Genomic DNA, 27392 nt, shown 5'->3' on the forward strand with positions numbered 1-27392 from the left:
GTTTTGGAGAGGGAGAGGGCAGATGGGCAAGAAGAAAACCTGGAGGGAATTGTCTTTCCTTATACCGGGTCCCTCACCCTGCGACACTACCTCCCCACCACCCGGTCCTTCACCTTAACCCCAAACCCGCCACACCCTTCTCGTCCCTCTCTTCCCCATCTTGCCCCTCCTCCCATAACACCTGGGGTCCCCAAGACCCTCTCTCCCCAATCCTCTCCCCCCACGTGGCGTCCAGCCACCACCGCCCCCATTCAGAAAGCCACAGGTCCCCCGCCGGGAAGGGCGCCAGCGTCCGGGCACCCCTCCAGGGCCTTCCCGGCCTCCCAACCCGCCCCCGCTATCGGCACGCGCGTCCGCTGGCCCGCCGCTCCCGCTCCGGGAATCGTCCTGAGGAGCCCGCAGGGCGCGGTCCCAGGAGGGGCAGCGGCCAGTCCGGGGTCCCAGGTGGCCGGGTCCCCAAGCCTGGGCTTGTGCTCGCTTCCGGGGACGGACTGCGGAGTCCCCCGAGCCTCAGTGCCCGCCCTGCAAGCGCAGAGATCTCCTCCCCCGGACGCCGTCCTGCCTCCTCTGGGAAACCCGACCCTCCCCCCGGGCTTTGGTTTCCCGAAAACTACTGACTTGCAGATACTAAGAATGGCTTTCTAGACCCCGTCTTCTCCCCACCCCCACCCAGGAGTTCAGGCCCTCAGCCTTCTCCTTTCCCCCAGCACCGAAGAATCTGGGCTCCAGGTCCTCTCTGCCCTCGGACCCAGGAGTCCAGATCCCCCGCCCCTCCTCCCTGAGACCCAGGTGTCCGAAGACATCCCCCTCCTCCCCGGGGAGCTGGCGGTCAGCCATCTCTCCTTGTTGGGCTGTCCGTCGTTTGCCGGGTAGAACAGGCGGAACGCGGGGGTGGCAGGGGAGGGTGGGGAGGCCACGGATGCCTCCCGGAGCCTCCTGGGAGTCACTGCACTTTTTAAAGAGTTCCCCTTGGAGGCCCACCTGTCCTCCCCAGGGCCCAGAGGGACACAGCTGCGGTCAGCGGAGCCGGAGGAGGTTTGCCGTCATGCCTGAGGCAAAGCCAGGTGGCTTTCCACACTCCCTCTCTGAGTGGAGATGGGTCCTCCTTTCTGAACCGGGATTAGGGGGCTCCCCTTTTTGTGATGTTGGGAGAATGGGGCGCCTCCTCTGTGCAGGCAGGGGTTCCCACCTTGTGTGGGATGGCGGTCCCAAATCTGTGTTGGGCCAAGGGTCCCCTTCCCTGTGTGGTGAGGGGATTTCTTTGTAGGGAGGTAGGAGGCCCATCTCTGGGTGCAGGTGGAGTCTCTGATTGTGACCTTGAGCCCTTCTTCTGGGTGGGGATGGGCGTCCTGTGTGTGTGAGTGTGTGAGTGTGTGTGTGTGTGTAGACTGTGGAGTGTGCATGGTGATGGAGTCTCTCTCAGTGGAGCCACTGTCTGAGTGAGAGTTGTAGGTTTTCTCTGTAGGAAAGGGGGTCCTCGAGTGTGTAGAGATTAAGGATTCCTGTCTGTGGTGAGCAGAGCTCTGTATGAGGATGAGGGACCCCCTTTCTACGGGAATCAGGGCTTCCCACGCAGGAATGAGGGGACCTTCCCCAAAGGGCAGAGAGCCTCAGATCTATAGTGCAGATCTGAAGGCCCTTTGAATGGGCCTGGGCGGCACTTGGTGTGAGGACGGGGCTTCCTCTCTACGGGAAACGAACAGAAGAGAGAAGTCCCCAGGGAGGGCTCCTCCTCCTGGGGTGTCCAGGCCACTGGCACCAGGTCAACCGGGCTGTGGGGTGGGGGTCCTGCCCCTTGCTGTGGCTGGGGCCCCAGTGGGCCAGGAGCCAGCAGGCAGGGCAGGGTAGAGGTGCTGTGGTCAGCACGAGGTGTCCAGTTTCCAACCCTGGGGAAGAGCTAATTTTACCCCCAGGACCCAAAAGGTTAGGGCCCTGAGGCCTGGACGAATGGGGCAGAGCCTGCCTGGGGCAAGGGGAAACCTGATCCCACAGACCCAGGATTAAAGATAGATTTGCGGGAATCTGTCTGGATGGGCTGGAGTGGCCGGTGCCAGGGAGGAGGGAGAGGCTCCTGGGCTCTGGAAGGGGCGGGGCTGCGTGAGCTCCATCATTCCGCACACCTATCTTGCAGCGGCCAAGAAGGCCCCCAAAGGCAAAGATGCGGCCAAACCAGCTCCCAAGGAAGCTTCTCCCGAGGAGGCTGCTCCCAAGGAGGCTGCGCCCAAGGAAGCTCCCCTAGAGGAGGCTCCCCCAGAGTCCCCCAAAGGTGAGATAGTGTCCAGTGGGCTCAGCAGAATCTGGACCCCATCCATCCCCCAGTCTCCCCTGGCCCCTCTGCACCCTCTCTGTCCTCCACACGGCCCCAGAGCTGACCCACCACTCCCCAGCCTTCCAAGGCTCCCCAGGGCCCCCAGGACAGAGCCCAGACCCTCAGCCTGGCCTTCAAGCCCCCACTCAACACCTAGCTGATGCATCACCAAGTCCCTGCAGCATGCAACGCTCTGCCCATCTCTACCCCTCTCCTGCCGCACAGTCCCGTTCAACGCCATCCATTCCACCCCCCTCCAGTTCACAGGTGGAAAAGCTGGGGCCCAAAGGGGTGGGCCTGCCTGGCCAAGGTCATGCAGCTTCCTGGGTGACATGAGGTCATTCCCAGGGCAGGAGAAACCACTTTATGCCATGGCCTTTGGCTTCGGAGCAGAGGATCCCTCCCTGGCTCTAAGTCCAGTCCCCAGAGCGCCCCTCCCAGCTGCCCTAGACCCTAATCCTGTCTCCCAGCAGAAGTCCCCTCTGAGGAGCAGTCCCCAATTGCCGAAGAGCCCACTGGTGTTTTCCTGAAGAGGCCAGACTCTGTGTCAGTGGAGAAAGGTGAGGGGGGCTTGGGGGAGGAGGGTCTCAGGGTCTGGACCCCTGGGTCTGAGGGAGGAGGGGCGGGGCCTCTTGTTGCACCCACTGACGCAAGAAACAGATGTTCGGAGACTTTCAGGACGTTTACAGAGATGTTACTTTAATGGCCAACTCTTTTAACCTGCGCAGGGGCGGACTCTCGATGTGTCCCGGAGACACTTGCTCAGAAGAGCTGCAGATGAGAGCCGCCCCAAACGCTCACAGGCTAGCTCTTTTATACAGTGAGAAGCAAGCAAGCAAGTTACAAAAGCAGGAGTTGCTGTTATCTCTGCATAGCTCTGAGCTCTGGAGGAGTTTTGCTCTGGGTTCAGGAGGAACTATCTGTCTGTCTCCTGTTGATAAGCTTATTTCGGATGACGACTTGTCTCTCTTCCTTATCCATTCTAGTGACCTTCAAGGTTTTCTGTTTAGCAATGCTTATAATTGTCTAGCCCTTTTTCCTAGCTCTCAACACCTCTCAGCTTCACAGTCCTCTCTGTAGAGTCTCCTGGTTCCTGCCCGACCACTCCCTCCTATCCCCTGCCCCCCCCCACCTCCTTCTCCCCCACCCAGGAAAGGATGTGGTGATTGTGGCCAAGGTGAATGGGAAGGAGCTCCCGGGCAAACCAACCATGAAGTGGTTCAAGGGGAAATGGATGGAGCTGAGCATCAAGAGCGGGGCCCGATTCTCCTTCAAGGAGACCCACGACTCCGCCAACAATGTGAGGACCCTGTGGGATGCGAGGGCGTGGGGGCCTGGCAGGCGGGGGTGCAGGCCCCGCCTTTCAGAAGGCTTGTGAACATCTGAGGTGTAACCATGGGCCTGGATCTCCGGGGATGGAGGTTGCGCTGGGCAGAAGGGGAGAGCATGGGTTTAGGGGGGCTGCTCTTGGGCACGGTGTGTACACTCCCAGCAAAGTCTCAGGGGTCAGGGGCCTGGGCACCCCAGGGTCAAGATTATCTCAGCATGGGAAGAGAAAGTGGCAGGGTGGGGGGACAACTTGGAAGCAGAGTTGTGGATGGGCTCTGGGGGATGTGGGGTGGTGCTGGGGGTGGTCACGTGAACCCACACTCCTGGTCCCGGCCCCCAGGTGTACAACTTGGAGCTGCGCATTTCCAAGGTGGTACAGGAGGACCGCGGTGACTACCGCCTCGAGGTCAAAGCCAAGGACACGTGTGACAGCTGTGGCTTCAACATCGATGTGGAGGGTGCGCTGGGTGTGGGTCTGGAGGCAGTGTAGGAGAGCTCACAGATGTGGGGGTGAGGTGGGGTAGATTTGGGGACCAGGGCGCTCCACACTGGGGAGACAGTCGACATGCTGAGAACGTGAGGGGTCGAGGGGTTCAGGCTGTCCTGGTGCACCTGCAGAGGCTCAGGGGAGGAGCTGTGTCAGTTCTGGGGTCACGGCATACAGGCTGAGAAAGAAGCCGCAAAGACGAGGGAGCTCAGGGTTAGAGAGTATGGGCCCGTGGGCTTAGGGTGAGGGTGTATGGGATTCATGGGAGGTTACACAGATTTGGGGGCACGTGTATGGAGCCCTGAGGGTGTACAGGCACTGGGGGTTGGGTCTATAGTCCAGGATGTGGGGGGCTTCAACTGGGAGGGCACAGAGAATGAGCTTGCCCAGGCCTGGGGAGAAGGGCGTGCTGGCCCAGGTGTGAGGGGTGCAGGGTGCACAGAGAGGGCGGTGTGTGGCAGGTGGGGTGTGTGTACAGAAGCAGAGGGTGTCTGGGCCCCACTGAGAGGGCGTGCTGGCCCAAGAGATGGGAAAAGAGGTGGCGCGGACCTGGAGGGGGCTCCTGGTCCTGGATCGGGACTTGTCTGCAGCTCGCCCTCCCATCCCCCATTGCCTCTCCACAGTGCCCCGACAGGACTCCTCTGGGCAGAGTCTAGAAGACTTCAAACGTTCGTGAGTGCCTCTGGACCCTGGGGACAAGGGGAGGGGCTACCTAGGGAGAAGGGAGGATTGGGGAAGCCAAGATGTGGGCACCCAGGGTGATCTGGGGGCACCTCAGTGGAGTTCACACCCCCTTTCAATGGCCTCAGAGGTGAAGGGAAGCCCGAAGACGCGGGAGAGCTGGATTTCAGCGGCCTGTTGAAGAAGAGGTAAGCCCAACCCTCTGGCACAGAGAAGGGAGCTGGAGGCCCAAGGAGAAGGTGGTGGGTGAGGCCCCACCGCCCCTGCTGCTTCCCCACTCCATGCATGGACTTCCCGCCCACCCCTCCAGCACCTCCTCCATCCACCCACTGCTTGCCCACCCAGCCATCCAGCCGTCTGCCCACCAATTCCCCTACCCACCCACCCTTTAACCCTTCCTTCTGATGCCCACTTTCCTGTCTACTGTGGTTCCAGTTCATCTACTCATCCCCTTGTTCACCCAGCCCAACGTCTGTCCAGCCAGTGGTCCACCCACCCATCAATCTCATCCATCCATCCAACCAGCTACCTGTTTCTCCATCGACTAATCCATCTCTCCACCCACCTTCCCATTTGCCCATCCATCTACCCACCTATCCATCCATCCACCCACCATCTTCCCACCTATCCTTCTGTCTGTCTGCCAGGACACTCAGCCACCCAGTTCTGAACAGGGAAGAGATGACTTCTGATGTGGGTGTCCAAAACATCCCTCTGGGTCAATGTGGGGGACACACTGGAGGGATGGAGGCTGGAGGGAGGCCAGGAGGCCGGAGAGGAGACTGGGGCCACGGTCCCGGATGGAGAGAGTAAGGGTAACAGGCCCAGAGACAGAAAGTGACTCGGGCAAGTCACACAGCAAGTGGGCTGAGAAGGCAGCGGGAGACTGCATGGTGGCCCAGCCGGCTCTCCCTGCCTTCAGGGAGGTGGTCGAGCAGGAGAAGAAAAAGAAGAAAGATGATGACGACCTGGGCATCCCGCCTGAGATCTGGGAGCTCCTGAAAGGGGCAAAGAAGAGCGAGTACGAGAAGATCGCCTTCCAGTACGGCATCACTGACCTCCGGGGCATGCTCAAACGGCTCAAGAAGGCCAAGGTCGAGGTCAAGAAGAGTGAAGGTCAGTGCGGGTCTGAGGGAGATGGGCCCTGCCCTTAGGAACCCCAGCATCGTGGGGATCTGATGTTTGGGCCCTGGACCTGTCTTTTGGAGGCCCTCATGTAATAGAGGCCTGTTGTCAGGGGCCTTCAAATTCATAGGAGGCTTCTTCTTCTTCTTTTAAATATTTTATTTATTTATTTTTAGACAGAGAGGGGAAGGGAAGGAGAGAGAAACATCAATGTGTGGTTGCCTCTCATGCACCCCCTACTGGGGACCTGGCCCGAAACCCAGGCATGTGCCCTGACTGGGAATTGAACCGGCAACCCTTTGGTTCACAGGCTTGCACTCAATCCACTGAGCCACACCAGCCAGGGCCATACATGGCTTCTTGACTTTGACCTTGGAGAGCCCAGGGTCTGGGGAGGGGGACTTTGCAGCTTGGGGGATGACCACAGCAGGGAGAACATCTGAGCTCCATCCGCCTGTATCCCTCCACCTCCAGCCTTCACGAAGAAGCTGGACCCAGCCTACCAAGTGGACAGGGGCAACAAGATCAAGTTGGTGGTGGAGATCAGCGACCCTGACCTTCCCCTCAAGTGGTTCAAGAATGGCCAGGAGATCAAACCAAGTAGCAAGTAAGTGTGTGGGCCAATCCCTGGGTTGGGGAGACCTGGGGCCCAGAGACATACCTGGAAATAAGGCTGGTCATGCTTTTTTTTTAAAAAAAGATTTTATTTATTTTATTTTTAGAAAGAGGGGAAGGGAAGGAGAAAGAGAGGGAGGGAAACATCAATGTGTGGTTGCCTTGCGCGTGTCCCCTACTGGGGACCTGGCCTGCAACCCAGGCATGTGCCCTGACTGGGAATCGAACCGGCGTCCCTCTGGTTCACAAGCTGGCACTCAATCCACTGAACCACACCAGCTAGGGCCTGGATGGGTTCTTTTTTATCATTATTTTTTCCTTGGCTGTGTTTTCTCGATTTGTCTGCATGAGCATTTGGGATAAGAAACACAGTTATATCAGTTAAGTTGCTGTAACAGAGTCCCTAGAGTACATTAAGTTAGAGAAGTGTATTTCTAGTTGATGGAGGCAGGGGGGCCACCTCTTCTCTCAGAGACTTTTCCGAGACCCAGCGTCCTTATTTTTGGCGACACCGTCTGCATGGTGGAAGCTGGGTCGTAGGCACATCTGCACCTGGCGGACAAGCAAGGGAGGAGAGAAGTCCAGAGCAAGCACTCAAAGCTGGAGATGTCCCAGCAGTTACGCACATCACATCCCGCTGCGGTCCATTGGCCCAAGCTCTTGGTGCTGCCCTCCCAGCTGCAAAGGAGGCTGGGAAGTGTAGTTCTCTAGGGGGATGGCTGTGTGCCTCTGCTGAGTGGAAGGAGAGGCTGGGTGGGGGTGAACAGTTAGCATTTCGTCTGTGGGTATTTAAATACTTAGAAGTTGGGCCGCCTTTGCCCTCCTGCACAATTTCTGTCTGGGCGGGAGTGACTTGCCTGAGAACTGGCGGATGGATTTACCTCGGGGCTGGCATCCGCTCCGTGCCGGGACTGAGGTGGGATTTTTGCACCAGGTACGTGTTTGAGAATGTTGGAAAGAAGCGAATTCTCACCATCAACAAGTGCACGATGGCGGATGACGCTGCGTATGAAGTCGCGGTCGCTGATGAGAAGTGTTTCACGGAGCTCTTCGTCAAAGGTGAGGCCGGGATTTGGGCCGAGCTCGGGGATTGGGGTCCTGGAGGGGGTTCTAGAACTACTTGACCTCCTGTGCCCTCTGTGCCCACAGAGCCTCCCGTCCTGATTGTGACACCCCTTGAGGACCAGCAGGTGTTTGTGGGCGACAGGGTGGAAATGGTAGTCGAGGTGTCGGAAGAAGGTGCCCAGGTCAAGTGGTAAGTGACCCTCCACCCCTGACCTCCGTCCAGGTGCCCACAGCTTCTCTGCATCAGCCCTGACCTTTATGGTCTCTCTTGGAGACAGGGGACCTTTACTCAGTTGTCCCCAGGAGACTTCAGCCTTTCTCTCTAAATGCTGACCTTCACCCTCTAAAAATTCTAGAACGACGTCTACCTATTCAATCCCCTTTTCCTGGCTCCTGCTATTTCAGGTTTATTAAATCATTTATTCATCCATTTGACCACTCGTCCGTCCTTTAGTCTATCAATTCATCCGTCCATCTTCCCACCCCCCCATCCGCTTATCCATCCGTTCATCTATCCATTTACTCATTGATTCATCCATCCGCCTAATTTATCCATCCGCCCACCACCCGCCCACCCACCCATCCACATCAGTTCGTCCATCTGACAAATATTTATTGAGCATCTGTTGTGGGATGGCATTCTTCCATATGTTGCAGATGGAGTGGAAAGAAAATAAGTCAGCATGTACCTGCCTTGGTGGAATTTATAATCTGGTTAAGTTTCTGGAGTGCATGGGTGTGAGAGGCGGAGACAGGTTATCGGTCAGGTTTTCACATGAGTGAATGTAAAAGTTCCCTTTTGACAAGTGTTTCAGAGGAACTGTAACAGATGCTGTGACCACTTTTTAAGAGGAAAAAGGGACCCGGGAAGTCAGGGAAGCCTTCCTGGAGGAGGCGATGATTGGGCTGAGATTGGAGTGATGAGGAGGTAGAAGTGAAGTAGGAAGAAAGGAGTGTCCCGGGCAGGGGAAGCACCATTTACAGAGGTCACGATATTTGGCATTTCTCTGTGACCTCAGGATGTCCCCCGTGTTCTGTTCTCTCTTTTTGTGTCCCCTGACCTCCAACCGGGACCTTGAGGCATCTCCTAGTGGCTTGTGACCTCCTCCTCCTTTACTCCCTGTGACCCCCACCTGTGACCCATTCATTCCAGATGCCTCTCCCAAGCTTAATCTTTCCTCCCTCCTGTGACCTCCCTTTGGACTCCTGACGGTCTCTCTTGCCCCCAACTCGCCCTCTGGCATCCAGACCCAGGGCTGTGCAGGCCCCTCACCTCCCCCTTCACTCCCCCTCCACCCAGGATAAAAGATGGCGTGGAAATGACGAAGGAAGATTCCTACAAGGCGCGGTACCGCTTCAAGAAAGACGGGAAGCGTCACTTGCTCATCTTCTCCGAAGTGACCCTGGAGGATGCGGGTCGCTTCCAGGTCATTACTAACGGCGGGCAGTGCGAGGCCGATCTCATCGTGGAAGGTACGGGGCTTCCCATGGGGCGGGGGCCGCTAGGCACATGCCTCTCCTCGCTACTCCAAGCTGCTCAGGCCCCAAATTTCGGATTTGTCTCTGGCGCCTCTCTTTGTCTCACACCCGTACGATGCACCAGCGAGTTCTCGGAAGAGAGCCTGACCCCGCCCGGGTCTCCATCCATGCATGCGCGGACCACTGCCGCCGTCCCCTAGCTGGTCACTCCGTTTCCACGCGGGCCCCACGTCTACACACACACGCACCAGCCAGCCAGAGTGGTCCGTGTAAAAGGCATGTCAGCCCTGGCCAGGTGGCTCCATTGGTTGGAGCGTCGCCCCCCCATTCAACAAAAAGGCTGAGGGTTCGATTCCTGGTCTGGGCACAGGCCTCGGTTGTGGGCTCAATCCCTTGTCAGGGCGCGTATGGGAAGCAACTCATTGATGTCTCTCTGTCTCTTTGTTTCTCCCTTTCTCTCTCGCGCTAAAAAAAATCCATGAACATATCCTTGGGCAAGTATTTTAAAAAATGTAAGTTCGATGGTGAACACTGAACACACCCTAGTGTAGGTGACAGTGTTGTTCCCCCGTGCACTTCCTGGTTCTCTAAGTCCTCACCACCAGGGGGAGCTGGGTGCAGGTCCATGGGACACTGCACTGTTTTCGTGAACTCCTCTGAGTCTATAATTCTTTTTTTTTTTTTTTTTTAAGATTTATTTATTTGTAGAGAGGAGGTAAATGGAGGGAGAAAGAGAGGGAGAGAAACATCAATGTGTGGTTGCCTCTCATGCACCCCCTACTGGGGACCCGGCCCACAATCCAGGCTGGGGAATCCAACCGGTGACCTCTTCATTTGCAGGACAATACCCAACCCACTGACCAACACCAGTCAGGGCAGCATTGTTTTATTTAAAAAATAAAAAATTTGTAAAATGTAAGTCAGATCCCAGCTGTCCTCCCACCACCCTGCGTGGCTCCACCTCGCTCAGATTGAACACGAAGTTCTCTCTGCAGCCCACATGCCCTGGGCTCTGGCCTGGTCTGCCCCACCCTGCCTCTCTCACCTGTCCACACTGGTCTGCTTGCTGTTCCCACACCAACAAGCCTGCTTTACTCCACAGGGCCTTTGCACATGCCGTTCCCTCTACCTGGGGGACTCCTGCATCCTCCCATGGACTCAGGCTTTGTTGCTCCCCCTTGTTATATGTTTATGTGTTTCCCTGCTCACTGCCAGTCTCCCAGCTAGAACCTGAGCTCCATGGGGCCAGTGACTGTTTCCATGTTGTCTGTGGCTGTTTCCTCAGTACCTGGAACAGTCCTTGGCACATAGTGGGTGCTCACCAATATTTGCGCACTGACCGGAGCTGTGACGGCCCCATCTCCTTCTCTCCTTGTGCAGAGAAACAGCTGGAGGTCCTGCAGGACATCGCGGATCTGACAGTGAAGGCCTCGGATCAGGCCGTGTTCAAATGTGAGGTGTCCGATGAGAAGGTGACAGGCAAGTGGTACAAGAATGGGATCGAGGTGCGGCCCAGCAAGAGGATCACCATCTCCCACGTGGGCAGGTGCGGAGCAGACTGTGGGGGTTGCTGGAAGACAGGGCGTGTGTATCAGCTAGCTCTAGCTGCATAACAACCATCCCTGGACTTAGTGGTTTCAAAGAACAAGGACATATTGGATCGAGTCTGTGGGCTGGAGGGAGGCTGGCTGATCTTGGATGGTCTGTGTCACGTCTCTGTGGTCAGCTGAGTGTTGGCTCTGCTCAGCCTCCTGTGCTCCGTCAGGACCTCAGCCAGGGGGATGGGCTGCCTCTGAGCTGGTCCCCTTGATGCCTCATCTCCTAGTAGAGCTAGTCCTGGCATCGTCACATGGTAGAAACGGGTTCTGAAGGAATGCAAGGGAATGAGACTCTTTGGCCTGGGCTGGGAACTGTCTCCGTGCCACTCCCACCATGTTCTCTTGGGCACAGGTAGTAAAGTCTGCAGGGTCTCCTGGCAAGAGCAATGGATAGAAAGAAGGGAAAACTTGTGGCTGTATTTGCAAACAGTCTCCTACAGGAGGGGCGAGTTGAACTAAGGAAACACAGGCCTGGGCCCTGAGCAGTGTAGCTCAGTGGTGTGGGTGTCGTCCCACAAACCAAAAGGTTGTTGGTTCAATTCCCAGTCACTGATGTGAGAGAGATACATCGGTTAATTGGTTGCCTCTCACACGCCACGTACTAGGTACCTGGACTGCAACCCAGGCATGTGTCCTGACTGGGAATTGAACCTGCGACCCCTTGGTTCCCAGGCCGGCGCTCAATCCCCTGAGCCACACCAGCCAGGGCTCAGGGAGTTTTTTAAGTGCTTTACAACCCTGAGGTGGATTGCTATCATTACCTGTATTTAACAGATGAAAAATGAGGCACAGAGAGGTTAGGTAACTTGCCCAAGGTCACACAGCTAGTAAAGGGCCAGGCTGAGATTTGAACCCAGCATTCCAAAGGCCAGGATGAAAAGAGTGGGTGTGAGCCTGTAAATTGCATGGAGGAGGATGTTTTTCTGCAGTGGTCCCCAGGGCGACTTGGCCTGACATGTGCCCTGTGCCCCCAACCCCTTAGGATTCACAAGCTGGTGATCGATGACGTCCGCCCCGAGGATGAGGGAGACTACACGTTTGTGCCCGACGGCTATGCCCTATCTCTGTCGGCTAAGCTCAACTTCCTGGGTGAGAGGGCTCCTTTTCCCCCAGGGCCCCCCTCAGGGTTTAGTGTCTCTGACTGCACCCTGGGGCCGGGGTGGGGAACAGCAGGCATCCACTAATCACGGAATCACGGGGACAGTCAGGTAGAAGATGGGGGAGAGCACTGTGTACGCTGCAGCGTGACCATGTGGGGGACATGTGGGACAGTCACAGCCTGAACCCACCCCAGCATCGCAGATGCCAGGGTGACACCAGACCCTCTTCTCTGCCTTGGGTGTGAAGGTGGGATATGGGGCCCGCTGACTTTAGACCTAACCTTCCAGTCTTCTATGTTCCCCAGAAATCAAGGTGGAGTACGTCCCCAAGCAAGGTAAGGACTGGGGCTGCTTTGGTAACTGAGGTCTGGACCCCTGGGTCTGAGGGAGGAGGGGCTGGGGGTCTGGACCCCCAGGTCTGGGGGAGGAGGGGCTGGGGGCCTGGACTCCGGATCTGGGGGAGATGGGGCTCCTGGGTCTTCAGGGCTGTTGGAACCTGGCTTCTCAGGAGATCCTGTGGAGGGGGATTGGGACGGTCCACTCCCAAGTTCCCCACAATCCCATCTCTGCCACCAGAGCCACCAAAGATCCACCTGGACTGCTCGGGGAAGACGTCAGACAACTCGATTGTGGTCGTGGCTGGGAACAAGCTGCGGCTGGATGTGGCCATCACAGGGGAGCCCCCTCCTGTGGCCACCTGGCTGAAGGGGGATGAGGTAGGGCCGGCTTCCCCTGGGTGCCATCTGTCCCTCTCAGCTCTGCTGGGCAACTTGAGGCAAGTTGCTTTCCCTCTCTGAGCTGCAGTTTCAGTGTAAAATGAGGATTATGATTCCTTCCTCAGGGGGTTGTTTGGAAGATTGGAGATTACGTTTGCCCGCCCCATGGCGCTCCCCCAGCACATGGTGGGTCTCCATCCATCCATCCATCTGTCCATGCATCCTCCACTCATCCATCCATCTTCCCACTCATCAGTTAACTGATTAATTCGTGCATCCGTCCACTTATCCAGGATTTAATCAATTTGTCTATCTATTATTCATCAGCTAACCCAGTTATCCAACCATCTATCCATCTATCCATCCATCCATCCATCCATCCATCCATCCATCCATCCATCCAACAAATATTTTTACCTTGCATGTTCCAGGCCGTGGACAGTGCAATTTTTCTTCTCTCTGGGCTGTAGTTTCCTCTTCTGTAAAAGGGACAGAGTCAGTGCTCATTCATTCCTTCACTTGGCAAACACCTCCCGAGCCAGGCTCTGTGCCGGGCTCCGTGTGCAGGCACTGAGGTTGTAAACCTTCTGGAAGGGAGGCAGGTGTCCAGATAGTCACTGTCCAGGGTGATGGTGTGAGATAAAGGGAGGTACCCGAAGCTGTGGGAATTCAGAGGATGGGGTCATCACTGCCCATTGAGAGCATCCCGGAGTGCTTCCTGGAAGAGGTGACCCTCGGGCAGGTTCTAAAGGATGAGTAACAGGAAGAGCAGATAGAGAATGGGGTGAGGGTGCTGCGTGGGACGAGCCAGGGTGGTGTTTGGAGGGCAAGGAGGGCTGTGGGGGGTGGTGAGGCTGTGCAGGTCCAGCAGGTCCTCTGGTGCGGGCTCACGGCCTTGCGTGTAGTGTGGCCGTGACTGGAGGATTGCGTGCAGGGGAGGGGCGAAGGCAGGTCTGGACCTGGGGAGGTGGGGAGAGGCAGAGGCAGAGCCCGGCCTTTCGGCGGCTGTGTCCAGGTGTTCTCGGCCACCGAGGGCAGGACCCGCATCGAGCAGCGTAAGGACCTCAGCAGCTTCGTGATCGAGAGCGCTGAGCGGGCGGACGAGGGCCGCTACACCATCAAGGTCACCAACCCCGCTGGCGAGGATGTGGCCTCCATCTTCATTCGGGTTGTGGGTGAGTAGGGGGAGACAAAGGCCCTGAGCTCGGGGGTGGTTCCCCGCGGCCATGAGGGGCCCCTGACTCTCCTGCCTCCCACCCAGATGTCCCAGACCCCCCGGAGGCTGTGCGTGTCACCTCAGTTGGAGAGGATTGGGCCACCCTTGTGTGGGAACCACCCAAGTATGACGGGGGGCAACCAGTCACCGGTGAGTGCCTGCGTACTAGAGTTCCCATGACCTCTGACCTCTTGTCCCCCCTGATTTCTCTTTGGCCTCCGAGAGTCCTTAACCTCCTCAGTGGCGCCCCTCTGAGACCTGGTGTCTGTCTTTGATATCTCGCGATCCCTTCGGTCTTTGCATCTTCCTTTACTCTCTAATGGTCTAGGAATCCTCACTTGGGTCAATGGCCTGGGATTTTCTATGACCCTTGACCCCTGATTTGTGACTTATGACCCTGCATGATCACTGACCCCATGACCAGTGACTTCTGACTGCTGGTGACCTTGAGGTCAACCCAGGATTGATGGCCTCAGGCCTGTCTGGGCCATGTGGCCTTTTGATGTGACCCCCCTCCATGGCCTCTTCATGACCTCCCACTCCTCTCTGCTTGGGGGGTGTGTCCAGGGTACCTCCTGGAGCGGAAGAAGAAGGGCTCTCATCGCTGGGTGAAGCTGAACTTTGAGGTCTTCACGGAGACCACCTACGAGTCCACCAAGATGATCGAGGGCGTCCTCTACGAGATGCGGGTCTTCGCTGTCAACGCCATCGGGGTGTCCCAGCCCAGCCTCAACACCAAGCCCTTCATGCCCATTGGTGATGCCCCTCTGCCCCCGCACAGTGTCCCTGTCTGCCTCTCACCCGTGCCCTGTCCATCATTGATCTCCGACCCTGCACCCTGGCCTTTCACCCCACGGAATCTGCTGACTTCTGGCACCCCTTATCCAGCAACCCAATACGTGGACCCTTCAGCCTCACCCACCCTCTCAACCTCTTCCTGACCCAGTGCACCTGCGGCTGACCTCCATGGCCTTACACTCCACGCTGTGGCCCGAATATCTCACTGACCTCTCACTTAGCAGACTAACACCTATCTCTGTCCTCGGAGACCTCACTGTCCCTTAGTGTCCTGTTTTAATGACCCTTGATGACATGTCCTTGCTCAATGACCTCTGGCCCATCATATTGATCCCTCCCTGACCAAATGACTCCAACTCTGACCCCTGACCTTCCCTACTGACCCCTGACACCTCAGGTACCCTCATCTTCCCTTTCCCTGGGTCCTTACAGCACCCACGAGTGAACCCCGGCACCTGACAGTGGAGGACGTGACAGACACTACCACCACCCTGAAGTGGAGGCCCCCAGACAGGATTGGGGCCGGCGGCATCGATGGGTACATGGTGGAGTACTGCCTGGAGGACTGTGAGTGGCCCTGTCGGGCCGGGCGGGGGGCAGTGGCGCACACGGACCCAAGTGGGTGTCTGGTCTCGGGGACCCAAAATAGGACAGAGCAGGGGCCGATCTATGGGGTGATGAACTGCCCTTACGGGATCTGTATTTACCTGAATCCCCAGGATGGGGATGGGTCAAGCCAGGCCCCCACTGACCAGCTTGCCCTCTCTCCTTCCCTCATTCCCTCCTGTCCCCCTTCCTCCCTCTTCTCTTCCCCTATATCCATCCTCCAAACAGCTGCCCCTCTTCATCCATCCATCTATCCTTTCATCCAAGTATATATCTACTAGTTACATTCCTTCTTCATCTCTTTTATTCATTTATTTATCATTCATCTGTCCTTCTCTTCATCTATCCATCGATCCATCCATCCAGCTTTCCTTCTTTTTTCTACCTTTTTAAAAATTTTGTTAAAAGATTTTATTTATTTATTTTTAGAGAGAGGGGAAGGGAAGGGGAAAGAGAGGGAGAGAAACATCAATATGCAGTTGCCCCCCTTGTGCCCCACATTGGGGACCTGGCCCACAACCCAGGCATGTGCCCCGACTGGGAATCAAATCCATGACCCTTTGGTGTGCAGACCGGCAATCAATCCACTGAGCCACACCAGCCAGGCCCTTTTTCCTACCTTTTCTTTCTTTCTCTCTCCCTTCCTTTTCTCTCTCATTCCTTCCCTCTCTCTCTCTTTCCTTTTCTTCCACTTCCCCACCTAGTCGTCCATTCAAACCATCTTTCTATCTGTCCAAAAATTCTTTGGATCATCCAGCTATCCATCTCTCCTGTAACATTTTTATCTAGAAATCTCTCTTCACTACCATCTTTCTTCCCTCCCATTTCTTCCTTCTTTCCACCCATCCATTTACTTGTTGACTGTCTATCTATCTATCATCTATCTATCCACCCATCCATCCATCCACCCATCCATCCACCCTCTCCTATCTCCGTACATCCAACTCTCCGTCCTCCACTGAACAAACGTGCATTGCCGTGGCTATGAGGACATCTCCAACATGGTCATCTCACTGGGAAGACAGATGAAATCATTGTTTTTATTGTTTACTTTGTATTGAATTTATTAGAGTGACATTGGTTAATAAAATTGTATAGGTTTAGCTGTGGCTGGGTAGCTCGGGTGGTTAAGCATCGTCCCGATATGCCACGGTTGTGGGTTCAATCCCTGGTCAGGGTACATACAAGAATCAACCAATGAATGCATCAATAAATGGAACAGCAAATTGATGGTTCTTTCTATCTCTCTCCCTAACATTAATCAATTCATTAAAAAATGTTTAAATTTTATAGGCTTGGCTGTACAATTCTATAACACATCACTTGTATGTCATATTATGTGTTCACTGCCCCAAGTCTTCTTCCATTACCAGATGAGACTATCTTGACACCATACCCCAGGCCTTACAGTCAGACGGGTGTGGGTTCCAATCCTGCCCCCGCACTTTCTAGCTGTGCGACCTTGGGAAAGTTTCTGTGCCTCAGTTTCTTCATCTAAAGATGGCAGACAGTTCCCACCTTCGCAGGGTACAGCGACGATTGTGTTTGGTAACATTTGTACATGAGGGATGGTGGGGCTCTGGTAGGCATCTTCCCTTTTTCTCCCCAGTGCTCTTCACTCCACTTCCGCCCCTGGTGACGCCCCCCCGATCTGTATCATCGCCACCCCCACATTTCAGAACCTCCTCGTGTTAGACTTCACCCTGTTTCTTGCTGGTCTGACCTTCGTTGGCTCACCAGTGCCTGATGATGAACCCGAATGGAAGGGCCCCTGTCACAGAGACAGTTCCTTGCCCTCTCTGAGCCTGGATGTCCTCACCTCTGTGATGGGAATAATGTAAGGTGGAGGTGGAAATAAGGAGCTACCATGTGTCCCAGCTTTCGACCCTGGTCACAAGTGCTGAATTAATGTCAGCTGCTGCTAGTTCGAGGCACGGGAAGGGAGGACGAGCGGAGGGCTTGCAGGAAGGTTTGGAAGAAAGGTCCCTGGCATCACTCCTCTCTCGCAGCTGAGGACTGGATCCCGGCGAACACGGATCCCATTGACCGCTGTGGCTTCACCGTCAAGAATCTGCCCACAGGGGCGAGAATCATTTTCCGGGTTGTTGGGGTCAACATCGCGGGGCGCAGCCAGCCGGCCACCCTTGCTCAGCCAGTCACCATCAGGGAGATTGTGGGTGAGCGACCCCTGACCTCCGACCCCGACCCCGCTCTCTAAAGACCAGGGTGTGATTGTCTGGCCAGCCCTTTCCCTGCCAACACTGGGGTCTCCCCCAGCAACCTCGTCGCCATGGTCTAATGTGCCCCCCAGCCCAATGCTGAGCCCTCCTTGTATCTCTGTTCTCAGAGCAACCCAAGATCCGACTCCCCCGCCATCTCCGCCAGACTTATATCCGCAAAGTGGGGGAGCCCATCAACCTCCTCATCCCTTTCCAGGTGCGTGGGCTCGGGTCAGGGTCGGGGGTTGGGGGCCGGGGGTCAGGGGTCAGCTCACACCGGAGAGCCCCCAGCTGACCTCTGCTGCCTGCTGCCCACCCAGGGGAAGCCCCGGCCCCAGGTGGTGTGGACGAAGGGTGGGGCGCCCGTGGACTCCTCCCGTGTGAACGTGCGCACCAGCGACATCGACACTGTGTTCTTCGTGCGCCAGGCGGCCCGCTCTGACTCGGGGGAGTACGAGCTGAACGTGCAGATTGAGAACATGAAGGACACGGCCACCATCCGCATCCAGGTCGTGGGTGCGTGGCCGAGGAGGGGCAGGGGGACCTCGGGCCCGGGAGAGACCAACGACCCGGGTGGGAGGGCAGGCGAGGTGAGGATGGCCCAGGAGCGGGGAGTGGAGAGATTGAAATGGGGAGGGTGTGAGGGGCAATGGCACCCACAGGTGAGGCCATGGGAGTGGGGAGAAAGGCTGAAGAGATGTTAGAGCCCAGAGAGGGGGAAGGTGGGGGGCATGTAGGGACACTTGGGCTGGCATGCAGCAAACCCCCCCCCCAACCTTTCCAGAAAAGGCAGGGCCACCGGTGGACGTGACAGTGAAGGAGGTGTGGGGCAGTAACGCGCTGGTGGAGTGGCAGCCCCCGAAGGATGATGGGAACAGTGAGATCACGGGGTATTTCATCCAGAAAGCCGACAAGAAAACCATGGTGAGGGACCAGAAGGGCCCAGGGCAGAGTGGGATGAGCTGGGGGGGGGGGGGGCAGGAAAGCTGGCGATTCACAGAGCAGGCGCTGCTGCTCTCCTTCCCCAGCTGGGGTAACCGGGGCGCGAGAGATCAGGAGAATGGGCTGGAGCCAGGAGGGCAGGCTTTTGGCTGAGACTTAATGCAAGATGAGTTTTCTTGTTCTTTTTTGTGGCAGTGAAATCCCCCTAACAAAATCAAGCATTGCCTTTAAGGTGGCATCTAGTACATTCCCACTGTTGTGTAACTGCCACCTCTATCCAGTCCCAAGATATTTTCTTTCTTTTTTTTTTTTTTAATAAAAGATTTTACTTATTTTCTTTTTAGACAGAAGGGAAGGGAGGGAGGAAGAGAGGGAGAGAAACATCAGTGTGTGGTTGCCTCTCATGCACCCCCTACTGGGGACCTGGCCCACAACCCAGGCATGTGCCCTGACTGGGAATCGAACCAGTGACCCCTTGGTTTGCAGGCTGGCACTCAATCCACTGAGCCACACCAGTCAGGGAGTCCCAAGACATTTTCATCACCTAAAAGGAAACCCTGTATCCATTGAGCGGTCACACCTCCATTTCCTCCCACCCAGCCCCTGGCAACCCCCAATCTTCTTCCTGTCTCTATGGATTTGCCTATTCTGGTCACTTTCCATGAACGGAATCACTCAATAGGTGGCCTTTTGTGTCTGGCTTCCTTTGTGCAGCCTCGAGTTTTCCAGTACATTGGAGCAGGTGTCAGTGTTTCATCCTTTTTCATAGCTGAGTAATATTCTGCGGCTTGGGTGCTGCCACATCTTGCTTCTCCATTCATCCATTGATGGGCATTCGGGTGATTCCCATTTTCTAGCCGCCGTGGACAGTGCTGCTGCGAAGGGCGTGTTTTCTTAGCTCCGCGCACACTTGGCTGTGCTTGCCTCACCCTGGCCCTTCTGTGTCTGTGTCCCTGACTTTCCCGGCCCTGCCTGTCCCCATGCTAGGAGTGGTTCAACGTCTATGAACACAACCGCCAAACCCACTGTACCGTGCCCGACCTCATCATGGGCAACGAATACTATTTCCGAGTTTTCACCGAGAACATCTGTGGGCTCAGTGACTCCCCAGGCGTCTCCAAGAACACGGCTCGGATCCCCAAGGCGGGTATGGCCACCCCCCTCTGCAAGGTCCAGTCCCCGCTCTCGGCTGGGGGTTTGACCGTGAGTCCTCTGCACCCCCCACCCCTGGACTCAAAGTCGATGGTACCTGGTGACAGAGGAGAGGTGTTTAGGGACAATCAGGATCAGTTGCCTCACAGGTTCATCTCCCCTCCCCCAGGTATCACCTACAAACCTCTTGATTACAAGGAACACGACTTCCGCACACCTCCCAAGTTCCTGACGCCGCTGCCGGACCGGGTGGTTGTGGCTGGGTACGCTGCTGCTCTCAACTGTGCCGTCAGAGGCTTCCCACAGGTGTGTTTGTGTGTGTGTGTGCCTGCACACGCGTGTGTGGCCCTGGAGGGAGACCTTCAGCAAGATGGAGCCCCTACCCCTTCCCATCACACCCCCTCTTCCTCTCTGACTCACCTCTTCTTGGTTCATGAAATTCACTGCCTTTTAACTGGCTGGTCAAATCCAGCTGCCACCAGTTTCTCTAAATAAAGTTTTATTGGAATGTGGCCCTACACACTTGTGTATTATCTGTGGCCGCAGAGACCACAGGGCCACAGAGCCTGAACAGCCAACTCCCTGGGCCTTTACACTCAAAGCTTGCCACGTTCTGGTCCGACTTCTAAGTCTTCAGCTTCGCCCCGTAGGCTCACCGTGGGTTCACGAGTTCACCTCCTCCATCTCCACTTGTCTGTTTCCGTCACTCACTCCACTCGTTGATTCGCCTCCCAAGCCACTTACCTGGTTCATTCATTCACTGCATTTGCTTCTTTACGCCATTTACTCACTCAGTTTATTCTTTATTTTTTAATCCTCACCCGAGGATATGTTTATAGATTTTAGAGAGAGAGTAAAGGGAGAGGGGGTAGGGGGAGGGAGAGGGAGAGGGAGAGGAATATTGATTGGTTACCTCTCACACATGCCTGGATCGGGGCTTGAACCTGCAGCCTTTTCGGTGTATGGGATGATGCTCCCACCAACTAAGCCACCTGGCCAGGGCTCATTTATTCTTTCAACATGTATTTTCAAAGGCTTTCTATGTGCCGGTGAATTGGATAAGATGTTCCTGTACACTGGGGGAGACAGCATTAATTCAACATCACACAAGTGACTACAAAATTGTAAAGGGTGATAAGTGTGCCAGGGAAGTAAGGAAGCTGTGAGTGTGTGAAACGGCCTTGAGGCTGGGGAGTGACCTACGAGCTGAGACCTGAGACAGGCAGGTGCTCATTGGTGGAAAGGGGAGGAAGAGCAGTCTTGGAAGTGGGAACAGCCAGTGCCAAGGCCCTGAGGCAGGGGCCTGTCTGGTCCGTTGGAGGCTTAGTGGCGTGGCTAGTGTGGCGCAGGGCAGAGGGAAGTGAGGGTAGAGCAGCAAAGGGCCAAACGGTGCTGGGCCCTGTGGGACACAAGAGGAGTCAGCTCTTCCTCTTCCAGAAGAAGAGACTGAGGGTCGGAAAAGCGATAAGGCCAAGGTCATCCCGCCAAAATGAAGAGGTGGCCCAGGCAGAATGAAAATTCAGATCTTCCTCCCAAGGCCCATTGTGCCATCACCCAGGGGACCCTCTCTCAGCGGGCCTCCTCTCCTGCTCCCCTCAACAGCCGAAGGTGGTCTGGATGAAGAACAAGATGGAAATCCGAGAAGATCCCAAGTTCCTGATGACCAATTTCCAGGGGATCCTGACGCTGAACATCCGCCGCCCCACCCCCTTCGATACCGGGACGTACACCTGCCGGGCTGTCAATGAGCTGGGGGAGGCACTGGCCGAGTGCAAGCTGGAGGTCCGAGGTGAGCAGCGGCCCCTCACGCATGCGCTTTACAGAGCTAACCGGTCAGGCCCGCTGGGAGGATGTAGAGTAACGGCCGCAGTGAAGGCCACACAGGGCGTCGGAGGCGGGGCAGGGGTGCAGGGAGCGCCTGACCGGGCTCGGGCAGTCGTCCGAGGATTTCCAAAGTTGTTGAAGGACAAATAAGTGAGGAGAGCTTGGCAAATGATTGTTAAGGTCTCCAGTGGGGAGGCGTGTGGACACAACGTGGAAACAAACATGGGTAATGGTGGAGGACCCGGGGCTGTGGGAGCCCAGAAACATGCCTCACTCCTCTCTGCCCCACAGCCCCAGCCCCGAAGTTCATCCTCTTCCTTTTGAATTCCTGTCTGGCCGGCCTCCCCACCTCCCTCTCTCCCCTCCACCCCACACAGGGCCCTGGAGGACTCTCTTCTCCAGGGTTAACTTGCCCTCCATGGGCTTCCCAGCGGCCTGAGTGTCCTCCCGGCCAGTCTGCCTACCGGGAACACTCCTCCCCCCCTCGAACCCCCACCTTGGCCTTGCGTGCGTCTGATGTCCTCCGGTCAAGGCTCTGTAGGGTGGCTACTAACCAAGTCCCTTAGAGGTGGCTTCCAGACTCCCTCCCTGACTGTGACTTCCCCTGGCCTGATGACAGCCCAGCAGACAGAAGTGGCCTCAGACCCTTAACAAGGGCTCAGAGACCTCCACACCTTTGTGTCTGCCATGCCTCCAGGCTGACCCAGTTTCTCAAGTTCTGTCTCCTTTATCAACTTTTGAGTCAGCTCCGAAATATCCCCACTTTAGGATTCCAGTTACAGCCGTGTCACCAGCAGCTGCTCAGAAGTCCCTGATCAGAATGTCCCATTTTGGGGTTCAAAGCTACAGCAATCAATCACGGGGCACCATGGAGTGGTGAAAGGGAAACTTGCTTCCCCTGCTGGCCAACTGAATGCATTAGCAGGCAGAAGGGCCTGGCGAGGGCACTGGCGCTGCAGAAGCCAGGTCCCTGCAGCCCCTGAGCCACCCTTGTCTCATTTCGCCCACAGTGCCCCAGTGACACTCTCTCCGACCCGTCAAGATCATTGGCTGCAGAGTCCTGCCCCAACCTCCCTGAACAGTGTTTCCCTTTGAGGAAGTATCATTGAGAAGATAAGAGTCTCGTCTGGAAACGTGCACGTGTCTGTCCTTCTTGAGTCTAAGCTCTGCCTGCCTCCTCTTGTAGGGGCTAAGCACCTGGGGGTGGGTAATGGGGACAACCAGGTTGGAGTGCCCACTTCCGAAAGGCAACAGGCCATGTGGAGGCCGCTATCTTGGAACAGCTACTTTAGCAAGGCCACCACGTAGCCCTGGCAACTCTATGGCGTCCACACATACCAGGCCCCCTGGAGGCTGCCCTGGTAGAATAGCTATCAGGAGTGGGGGTGAGGCAGGCCAGCTGCTGCAGCAACTACAGCGAGTCAGAGAGGACCCGAAGGCCAGGCTGGGAGGGCTGCTCTGGTGAGGTAGCCATGACGGCATGGGGGTGCTAGGTCTCAGGGGTGCCCCCCAGCGGCCAGCACGATGCCCCGAAGACCGCGCAGAGGCAACCCGGAAAGGCTGCTTCTGCCAGGCGGCCGTGTTGAATTGCTGATGACCTGGTCCTCGGTTCTTAAGTGGACGATCTTTTTGAACTTTAATAATTCATCTGTCCAACCCCAAAGTCGGGTACATAGTTCTCTGGCCCTTTGGGGACTTCAACGGGTGTTGGAGGAATCAGAGTCCCCAGAGTGAGAGGCCTGGGGGGTCCAGTGTGGGGTCCAAGGCCCGGAGCTGCGTACAAGGGGGTTTGTCTCAGAGGCCTTGGCTGCACATGTAGCTGCACTTTGGGGTGGGTGGTGGGCCTCTGTACTTACCGGGGAGGCAGGGGGAGCGGGTGTCTCCAGAGGAAGAGGCCCCCCGCAGGTTCCAGGGGCCCCACCTTCAAGGACAGGCGCCCCTCTCCTCCCAGGCCTGACGGGGCGCTGGGCATCTGGCCTGGCTGACCCCACTCCCTGCAGGCCCCGGCATTCCCTCCCCAGATCCCTCTTCCAGCCTCTGTGGAGAGAGGCTGGAAGGGGGCGGGAATGCCCAGTTCGGGAACCAGAGCCACGTTAGCTCCAGCACCAAGGCCACGGTGCATTTTCTGCTGTCCTTGACGTGCAGACTTCAGACCCGTTCGGGAATCAGGAGTCCAGGCCGTTGCTCTTCCACTCTCAGCCACAAGCCTTCAGGCCCCCAGCCACCTCCTTCCTCCCTCAGGCCCCGGAGTTTGACCCGTTCTCCCGCCTCCTGGCAGCCCCGCCCCCTCACCTCCAACCCCTAAGTCAGATCCTCTTCATCCTCCTTGTCCTCGTCCTCCTCCTTGTCCGTGGTGTTGCCCGCCGAGTACTTTTGCGGGAAGGGTACGGCTCCCCTGGCCGAGTGGAAGTGCAGGAGGTAGAGCAGCCGCACCCACTGGCAGAACTTGCGGTTGCGGGTCTTGGGCGGACCCCGAAGCTGCAGGTAGAAGGCGCGGCCCGTTTGAAACTTGACCTTGAGCTGACAGTGCCTTTCGTTGTGGACGAAGAGCTGGACGAACTGCAAGGGGAACAGACTGTGCGGGAGGGAGGGGCTTGCTCAGGTCCGGACCCTCCCAGACTCCGTAGCTCTGGCGCCCTCAGAGTCGGGGGGGCGCCCACATCCTCCCCTTTCTCCGCCCGGAAGGAGTCCTTTTTCACTTTCTCTGCCTCTTGAATCTTACCCGTCCCCAACTTCCACCACAAAGCACACTGTGTCTCCCGCTGGTCCTCTCTCCTAAACCCCGGACTTGAATAGACAGCCACCTGGTTGAAATCAAGTTCCACTTGGATGTAGCATCAACATCCTGTCCTTATCCCCACCCCAAACCCGCTCCTCACCGTCCTCCCAGTTTTAACTACACCTTCCCACTTGATTGGTCAGAAACGTGGAGTTCCTCTTGACCTGACCTTCTCTCTCACACCCTCATCCAGTCCCGCCACTGAATTCTGATGGTTCTACCGTTAAAATGTGTCCACAATCCGAACACTTCTAACTCCCTCCAACGCCTCCACCTGAGTCGAGCCACCGTCCTTTCCCGCCTCGGCCCCCAGCTTGTCTGTTGCCCACGCGGCCGCCAGTCAACACCTGAGTTGGCTCAGAGTCAAAGCCAAGTCCTCACCAGGCGCGCGAGGCCCTGCAGGGCCTTCTGGCTTTGTTCCCTCTCCTCCCGTCTACTTCCTTGACTCGCTATACTCCAGCCACACTGGCCTCCTCACTGTTCCCTAAATCTGCCAGGCTTCGTCCTACTTCAGGGCCTTTGTACAAGCTGTTCCCTCTGCCTGAAATCGTCCTCCAGCCATCCCCCTGGCTTGGCCCCTTCGGTTCTCTCCGGGAAGTCTGTTTACAACCTTTGGCCCGTCTGCAACCTTGTCTACGCTTCCCAACCTCCCCATGGTCCCATGAATGATGTCTCCACAGATCTTTTACTGCATTGGACCAACTGCCATTTATTCTGCCTGCCTGCCCAGTAGGTGATATTTTTGTCACCCTCACACCTGTGCACATGGATGTCCCCTGCCTGCCACGCTGGCTGCAATCCCAAGACACTGGACACAACCTCAGTGGTGGACTCCACCTATGACATTCCCCAAATATTAGAATAACAGTTGACATTGACAGAGCTTATTTTGAGCACTTTTACTTAGTTTATCCCCGAACAGCCCTGGAGGTGGGGGTCTCTCCTTATCCCCGTGTTGCAGGTGAGGAAACTGAGGCCCAGATAGGTAGGGAACTTGGCCAAAGCCAGTGAAAAGATGAGGCCAGGGTTTGAACCCAGGGCATCCAAGGGCGGCCTTTTATTCAAGGATGTTTCCTACTACATTGTAACATTGTAAGAGTGGTTTTGTTCAACCATGAAGGTCCACCGCAGGGCCTGGTGGCCGTATTCGTGTCAATACGAACTGAGTGTTGTTATCATGCTGAGGGAGTGAGCAGGAGAGGCAGTATGTAGCCTGTGCCTGCAACTATTTCCAGGCCATGCACGTGAGAGGTGCCCGTCAGAGGTGGTCCAGAGGAACTCTGGGCTGTGAGCTGGTTAGCAGGGAGGCGCCAGGGTGAGTCTTGAGGCTGAGTTTGCGTGCAAACTCAGTGTTTTTACTTCGATGGCATGTTTATTTGGGGGCCAGTGAGGGGAGAGTGCTTCAGGAGACTATGAGGGTCAAAGCCCTCCCTTAGCACCATCCTCAGCGCCTTCCGATTGCAGGTTATGACTCAGTGGTAATTCTACTATTACCCATAGAAATGTTTTGGTATTTGCTGCTGGAGTTGGGTGCAGGAGCCTAGGATGGGAGAAAAGTATATTTTGTGTTACGTGTGTTTTATACCTTGGAGTGGATCTACATTACTTTAAAAAAAAAAAACTTTACTTTTGGAGAGAGGGGAAGGGAGGGAGAGAGGGAGAGAAACATCGATGTGCGTGAGATACATCTATCTGTTGTCTCTCATACGCCCCCAACCAGGGACCTTGCCTGCAACCCAGGCATGTGCCCAGACTGGGAATTGAACCAGTGACCTCTGGGTTTACAGGGTAACACCCAACCCACTGAGCCACACCAGTCAGGGTGGATCTGCATTACTTTTCCCCTGAAATACAAGGACCTGAAAGGGCACGGTGTAGCGTGGCACAGGAGTTTGAGCGCCATGAGGGCAGCAATCACAGGAGGCCTGAGGTTCCGATCCCAGCCGATCCTCGACCCCCTGTGGGATCCTGGGCAGTGGTTCCCCTCTATGGGCCCCAGTTTACCTCTTTGGGGGATGGGGCCAAGGGGCCCCGCCATATAAGAATATAACATCAGAGATGAGATGATGTGAGGGGCCAGAGGGTGCTGGGCATGCAGCAGGTGCTGCAGGTCATTCTCTTAACCCCTGCCAGGGTGTGGCTGAGGACCGTTCCCCCCATGTCTGTCCATCCCTGCTTCTGTGCCCCTGCGGACTGCCCTGTCCTCGTTCTCCTGGGTGGCCAGCAGCCCAGAGAGGACTGACAGCCATCCAAGGCTCCTGACCCCGGGGTCATCTGGGTGAGCGGAGGTGCTGCTGGGAGCCTAGGACGGCCTGAGCTGGGGAGCAAGGAGGTATGGGTGGGGGTGGGGGTGAGGGCAGTCACCCTGAGAGCTGCAGGCGTCCATTCTCCTTGGCAGGGCCCGCCAGCAGCAACAGGTCTGGGAGTTCCAGGGCTGGACTGGAGGCTGCCACCCCCATGGTTACCTTGTTGGCAACTTCTCCTAACCGGGTCACCTGCGGCGGGGGGCGGGGCAAGGGTTAGAAGCTGGATAGATGTGGGGAGCAGATTTGTAGAGGGATCGGAGTCAAGAATCTTGGTAGGATTAAGGGTCTAGAACCTAGTGAATTAAATTCCAAGATGGGAGTCGGATATGCTGAGGTCAAAGATCAAGGGTCACACAGTTGTTAAGTCAGGGAAACTGAAGGGAATCAGAGGCCAGGTTTCATAGAGAAGTTAAGATCTGGAGGTATGGGGAAAGGGGTCAGTCAGGAGTTCCAGGAGATAGACATTATGGGGGAGTTGTCAGAAGGAAGGAGAGCCGGGGTTGCCAAAGTCAGGAGGTCGAGACTCAGGCTGCCGCTCAGGGGGTCCTGGGGCTCCACACCTGCACGAAGTTGCTCTCAAAGATGGAGAAGTCTCGCAGTTGGTCAAACTCGCCGCACAGAAGGTAGCGCTGGAGACGTCCAGGCCGGCCCGTGGGACTGGCTGGAACCAGGGCGCGTTCTAGGGTCGAAGTGCGGGGATCTATTCCAAGAGGCTGGGTCGGGCACCCCCGGCTGGCAGGGCCCGGGGCAGCCCGGCGCTGAGAGCAGGGGTTTCTGGGCTATCGGTGTCCACTTCGCCGACCCCATCCCTCACCTGATGCAACCCCTCCAGGCCTGGCTCCGCCATCCCACCTGGTCCCACCGCACCTGCTTCACCGAGGGCCGGCTTAGGCTCTTGCCCCCGCTTCATCGCAACACCCCGCCCCTTTGGGGAACGGAGAGAGGAGCCGAGGGAGAAAACCGACAGGCGAGGCCGCGTATTCTGTAACCGCAAAATGCTGCCAACCTGCAGATGCCCGCGATTGTTCCGTCACCCGACGGGCGTCT

General features: G+C 56.5%; 2 protein-coding genes across 5 annotated transcripts; one reads left to right on the plus strand and one right to left on the minus strand.

Annotated features, from left to right (window-relative positions):
* The first annotated feature begins 858 nt into the window (after positions 1-858).
* Positions 859-22398, plus strand: MYBPC2 (myosin binding protein C2). Its single transcript, XM_045200233.3, has 28 exons — positions 859-1064; positions 2132-2266; positions 2782-2868; positions 3460-3608; positions 3978-4095; positions 4748-4796; positions 4934-4993; positions 5728-5921; positions 6405-6537; positions 7480-7604; positions 7695-7800; positions 8911-9083; positions 10470-10635; positions 11670-11776; positions 12093-12122; positions 12364-12503; positions 13519-13678; positions 13765-13869; positions 14287-14475; positions 14950-15084; positions 17133-17300; positions 17471-17559; positions 17663-17858; positions 18127-18266; positions 19272-19431; positions 19606-19742; positions 21039-21225; positions 22271-22398. Exons 1-28 carry the CDS (start codon positions 920-922, stop codon positions 22279-22281), a joined length of 3594 nt encoding a protein of 1197 aa, XP_045056168.2. The 5' UTR covers positions 859-919; the 3' UTR covers positions 22282-22398.
* On the minus strand, positions 19719-27392 carry GARIN5A (golgi associated RAB2 interactor 5A). Of its 4 annotated transcripts, none has more exons than XM_071220004.1 (5): positions 27213-27392; positions 26906-27024; positions 26404-26534; positions 23553-23738; positions 19719-20512 (listed from the first exon to the last, which is right to left on the minus strand). In XM_071220004.1, exons 1-4 carry the CDS (start codon positions 27253-27255, stop codon positions 23567-23569), a joined length of 465 nt encoding a protein of 154 aa, XP_071076105.1. In that variant the 5' UTR covers positions 27256-27392; the 3' UTR covers positions 19719-20512; positions 23553-23566. The 4 variants fall into 4 exon arrangements, with proteins under 4 accessions (XP_071076105.1, XP_045056170.2, XP_071076104.1 ...); XM_045200235.3 differs by having other exon boundaries at positions 23553-23835; XM_071220003.1 differs by lacking the exon at positions 19719-20512 and adding an exon at positions 22391-23033.

The sequence above is a fragment of the Desmodus rotundus genome, chromosome 12 (assembly GCF_022682495.2).
Source record: "Desmodus rotundus isolate HL8 chromosome 12, HLdesRot8A.1, whole genome shotgun sequence".
NCBI classification, from domain to species: domain Eukaryota; kingdom Metazoa; phylum Chordata; class Mammalia; order Chiroptera; family Phyllostomidae; genus Desmodus; species Desmodus rotundus.